General features: G+C 40.6%; 1 protein-coding gene across 1 annotated transcript; it reads right to left on the bottom strand.

Annotated features, from left to right (window-relative positions):
* Nucleotides 1-762: 762 nt before the first annotated feature.
* LOC112564663 lies at nt 763-4,809 on the bottom strand. The gene is made up of 8 exons (XM_025239630.1): nt 4,653-4,809; nt 4,295-4,380; nt 4,007-4,057; nt 2,983-3,033; nt 2,705-2,755; nt 2,253-2,315; nt 1,293-1,317; nt 763-1,092 (listed from the first exon to the last, which is right to left on the bottom strand). Exons 2-8 carry the CDS (start codon nt 4,356-4,358, stop codon nt 1,041-1,043), a joined length of 357 nt encoding a protein of 118 aa, XP_025095415.1. The 5' UTR covers nt 4,359-4,380; nt 4,653-4,809; the 3' UTR covers nt 763-1,040.
* Between the last annotated feature and the right edge of the window lie 1,127 nt (nt 4,810-5,936).

Genomic DNA, 5,936 nt, shown 5'->3' with positions numbered 1-5,936 from the left:
TTAAAAATGTTAACTGCTCTATTTGCTACCACTTTATCAGGGTGATGTTGTTCAACAAAATTTGCGATTTCTGCCCATTTTGCACACATTTCATGACTCTCTCCACAAAAACGTGACTCTCTCTCTCTGCACTCACACTGATGACGCAAGCAAGGCGCGCTGGGCAGAATGAACGCCATTCGGCTCAACTCGACTCAACTCGGCTCATCTCGGACGTTCGGATGTTCGAGTTCCAAATATTTGTTCGGATTCCAAGACAAAATTTTCTCGACTTTCCTGGTCGAATACCGATTTGGTCGAAAGTCAAGGCGTTCGAGAACCGAGGTATCACTGTATATATATATATAGGATATAGACTATCTCGATTGTTGTTTTTAATTTCCATGTTCACTGGAGTCTGTACTGCTACAGGAGGAAGAACTAGAAAAGGTAGATAATCAAAATGTCTCTAGAAAAAAAACTGTTTTATGAAACAGTAGAAGGCGAAGATGATTATTCAAAAGGTTATTTTAAGTACTATATTATACAGAAGTAAGAAGATGATCAAGATCATGTTTTACCACGCCTCTCGCCAAACATGGAAGGGATTTCTTCCCCGTGTGTCATGCTCAATCTTTTTGTTACCAGTGCTGTGTCTTGCTAAATATTTATTGGAGAAATAGTGGCGAGATAATGAGTTGTAAGTGCTGATAGCCAGATAACGAGTGTGTCTGTGAAGACAAGCCCAATTTCAACATTCACTCATTCCAAAGAAAGATCAAGTATCTGCAAAATGCGTTTATTTCACACAGTCATTCCTGTTCACAGAGTTCCGTTAGACTTGTGAAGCGCGATGTCTGTGTGATATATAACATCGTTGTGAAGTGCTATGGCTATGTGATATGTGACATCGTTGTGAAGTGTGATAAGAGTGTGATACGTAACATCGTTGTGAAGTGTGATGGATGGCTGTATGATATCTAACATAGTTAACTACATTAGTAATGTTCACGGATGTGATACACAGTTTCAATATTTCAGGTCATCTGCTACATGTGGTGTCAGTACCCGGTGTCGTCTCCACCAGTCTTTTCAGGTGTGCCCCAGCAGATTCTGCAAAACAGAAATGTTCAAACTTGTGACAAACATTTAAGTCCACGATTCACACACACACAGAGTTCAGGACATGATCGATGTTTGTGTTGATCACTCAGTGCAGCCACACACACACACACACGGACACATGTGTAAATCTGTCCAGGTAATACACTGGCTCATATCATAGTGTGACAAGACGTCACAACGATACTCACCTGTTTCCTCCTCCAGGCTGTGTACCTGTCATCAGAAAAAAGAACAATGAGCCGAGAGAGGTGACAGGGAGCTGAGAGAGGCGACAATACATTTCAACTAAACACCACATCGTCCCCGCCTTGACCACATCGTCTCACGTGACATCACACATCGTCTCACTTGACATCGCACATCGTCTCACTTGACATCACACATCGTCTCACTTGACATCACACATCGTCTCACTTGACATCACACATCGTCTCACTTGACATCGCACATCGTCTCACTTGACATCGCACATCGTCTCACTTGACATCACACATCGTCTCACTTGACATCACACATCGCTCTGACACTGAAGGTCCTATCGACCACACCCTGACTAAATGTCTTGGAGTAACATCTGTTTCATATAAACCAAACATCTGCATAGACACTAAATAAAAACCTCCAAACTAAAGAATAATGACGATAAAAACTTCTTTCAAAGCAAAAGTGAAAAATAAACAAACAAACAAACAAACAAACAAACAAACAAACAAACAAACAAACAAAAGTTTAAATAAAACACCGTCATTCTTTATTGTGTCATTTGTTTTCGAGTTTGTATTGCAAGCGGCCATTTTTTGTTGAGTAGGATAAAAACTAAACTTGTTGGAGGAGCGCATAGTCTGTTGATAATATATATTCACAAGTTACTCCTATTACTGAAAATTAATTAGTCTTGAGGGTCTAGATGGATTTGACTTTCAGCGTTGTGACGAGATGTATGGTAACTGACTGGGGCGACATGGCCTTATTAATGATGCTATGTTCCTTGTAATAAAATTTCTTACAATGACAGTCCCACCCTATAACCTAACAACAGACAGACGGACAATGATATAATGGTCAACATCATGATAATAGATCAAAGGACAAAATGAGAGAAGAAAAGCTGGTGTGAACAGAACAAAAAATAAAATTATTTAATTTACATCGTTTTCTGGCAATCTCTGCCTCACGAAGCACAGCCAGCAGGATGTTGTGGCCACCGTCATCTGCAGAAAAGAAACAGACTGAGAGGCGAACATATCTCTGTTTCAGAGAAGTGTGAAGTACATCAAAACAATTCAGATATTATACAAACAATAGAGAGCCATGCCATGTACACACATGAGACACTATACATAATTATAGATTGATATAAACACATGAGAAATTATACATGCAATAAAGACCATGTAAACACATGAAACATAATACATATATTACAGAGTCTTGTATAAACATTACATAGACACTATACATACATTACACAGCCATGTATCTACAATAGAGAGACATGTATACACATGAAACACTATGCATACATTACATTACAGAGCCAAGTTTACACATGAGTGGTTTTTGTATGCAATGCCCATAGTTCCAGGTACATCACACATACCCGAGGCAAGAAGTTGACGGTTCTCTCTGTCTGGATATTCCTCAAGGGTATCTGTGAAATATACTCACATAGAAAGTCTGTGTTCACAAGTCTTGCTCTCTTTGTTGTCATTCAATAAAACCACACATATTTACCCATACAGACACAGACACACTGGCAGAGATATACACATACATAGACACATACACACCGATACATACACACAGAGATACTCATATCCACACATACATGTAATTCCTCCATCACTACCCACACAGATGTGTACATGTGTCACAGACCTGAGGGAAGCTGTTCACGATTATTCATTTCCAGACGATTTTCCAGGTAATCTGTGGACAAGTCAGTTTAGACTGTGGTTCATTTAAACCAGAATAAACTAGTTTGTGGCTGTTGAGCTGGACATGGTGACCTAGTGTGTATATAGATATATCTAGATGAAGCAGGTATGTACACAGTGAAACAGAGTGATAAACATAAACATGTTATGCACTTGTGTCATTGAGACACAAATTCTTGACCTGCAGACTAAGGCAAAGTTCAGTTATACTTTGGTTGAGGACAAACTAGTTTTCTGGTGTGTAAATAACCCTGGGTCACAAATAGCATCCTAAATCTCTGTGACCAGAGGTTGGTCTTAAAGTTTACATAAATATGTATACAGTTAACACACGTACAAACATACACAATTTAATAACACACGCACAAAGAGACTTTCAATTAGGATTGACCGTTGACTATTTGTTGTAGAATGCTCCTAATAGTCTGAAATCCGGCCTGCTCCTTACCTGACCTAGTCATGAGTCGCTTCTGGATCACCTTCAGCAGAAGCTAACTTAGATAAGTATATATTCAGCAGGTCCTGTACAGGACCAGTCCAGTCTCTGACCTTCAGTAAGACCACTGGGTTGTTGACATTAGCATCTCTTTGACATCTTTAGTGCGGGAAATTTACTTTCAACTGTGGCCTTGAAAATTTCTGAAACCTTGCATCTTGCAGCTTCTCCAAATTCAAACAGAATTCGTGAAGAGGGAGGGTTGATGCTTGAGAGCTGCTTCGCTTTCAGCTTCAGCTTCAGGTTTGTAAGAACAAGTTCATGGTCGCTACCCGTGTCAGCGCCTGGGTACGTCCTTGTCTTGGCTTTGTTGATGCTGGATTTGAAGTATCTCGGAAGCAGGATATTGTTGATTTGATTAAGGACCAATCCGTTTGGTGAGTATCAGGTGGCCGTGTCAGATTTCTTGTGGGAATGTAAGGTGTACACATACATATACATCGCACATACGTAAGACACATACACATACCTGCAGGAAGCTGTTCTCGTAGCATCATCTGTAGCTGCTTTTGCAGGAAATCTGAAACAAAATTCTTTCTCCTGTAGCTGGTACAGATGTTACTTTCAGTGATGAGAAAGAAAATGTAGTAAGTGAAGATTTTGAGAGAGAGGAAGAGAAAGTGTTAGAGAAACACAGCGATAGGTCAGGTGAGACAGAGACAAGCACACAACGAGAGGTCACGTGAGCAGGTAAGATGAGATGAGAGAGGTTAAGGAGAGTGGTCTGTGAGAAAGTAAGCGTGTCCTCTCTACTCACCCTGTGGAAAGGGTGTAACCACGGTGGGCAGCAGCAAAGCGAGAAGTAACCATAGAGACGACATCGTGACCCGCAGCGACACTCGCCTGAAATCACACGATACCTTCTTGTAGCACGGGTAGCCACTCAGTGTCTTGTACAAACTTGACATACCCTGACATATTCTGACACATCCTGACATCCTAACATAACCTGACATACGGGGAGCGCATACAGAACTTAATTAAACTTCCCTTTTCCTAGAAAGGAATTCGGCCTCCTGTGTGAAGCCTTCAACAAGAATATAGACAAAGAAAGGAATCATGTTGGAGGAGAAAACCCAGAAACGTCTCTCCGTGAACAGGTGCGACTGTCTCACCTGAGTCTTGAGTCTTAGACTGAAGTTGTGATGTCCTAGTGTCAGGTCAGACCTCGAGGATGTGCCTTGACTGAAGTGTAGACAGCAGACAACAGGGTGTCGCCTGCAACTGTCGACTTTTTGTCTGTTGCTGGAGATAGTGGGCATGGGTGGAGACCAGACACAAGAGGACACCAGATGTCAAGTGTCGTGGCTTCCGAGCTGTTGGCGAGACCCTCATGCTTCTCAGAATGTGATGTTATCTCATCTGATTTGAGTCTCTCTCTACATCTCTCTCTCCTTTTGTAAGTTGGTTAGGTCTGCAAGCTGGTTGCTTGTAAGGATGTTAGCGTCTGTCTTCAACTGGAAGTTGTTCAGGCCATCAGCCGACCGGTTGAGTTCAACAGTGCTCTCTGGGAGTTTATAGACTCTTATTTAACTATTGTTATACATAACAATATATAATAATATCCTATATAATAATGGTTAAACACGGTATTGATTACGGTATTGACATCAGCTTCTTATTACCATGACAGTCAAGAACTCATCCCGAATATAGGCTCTGTGTGTGTGTGTGAGTGTGATAAACTTATTAGTTCGATATCACCTAAGACAATTTATCCATGGATGAATTCACAATGTCCATGAAGAAGGAACCAGAACGACTTTCCTTTACTCTGACCATCAGACTTATATAAGGATTCACAGTTTGTAGCTGGGTGTATAAATGTACAACAAATGGTATTTCAATGGCTGCACACGAAACATGAATAGTTTTCAAGAGGAATCCAGTCATTCGTAGGCGCTGGGACAGTTGCACTGGCAGAAATGTAGATGATTCAGAAATATAATACTTTTCTATATACATTTATAATAATTGTGTGCTATTAGGAACAATGCTAACCAAAGGTTTGAAAGTTTTTGAATGATTACCTTCGTATATCATAATATATGTAACAGAATGTTGTTGACGCCCATACATCACCCTGACTAGAAAGTTCATGGCTTTTGCGAAGTGTTCTCTCTCTCACTCACACACACACATTTTTATACCCAGACACCATTCTCCTCTGTCTAGACGATCAACCACCCAATAGCCCTCTAAAACGTTCAACATTTAGCGATATTTATAATTTAAAAGCTTCGCCAAATGTCTTTAACCTCAAAGGTCAGGGTGCTACTACTACGGCGCTCTCGTAACAGACAAAATCATAAAAGCTCTGACTCTAATTCCACTGAAAATGTCTTGACCCACTGCCATTTGCATATGGGACAAACAGAAGTGTTGATGCCAAATTATCT

This window comes from Pomacea canaliculata, linkage group LG5 (genome assembly GCF_003073045.1).
Source record: "Pomacea canaliculata isolate SZHN2017 linkage group LG5, ASM307304v1, whole genome shotgun sequence".
NCBI classification, from domain to species: Eukaryota; Metazoa; Mollusca; class Gastropoda; order Architaenioglossa; family Ampullariidae; genus Pomacea; species Pomacea canaliculata.
This window is presented reverse-complemented; position numbering and strand designations above follow the sequence as displayed.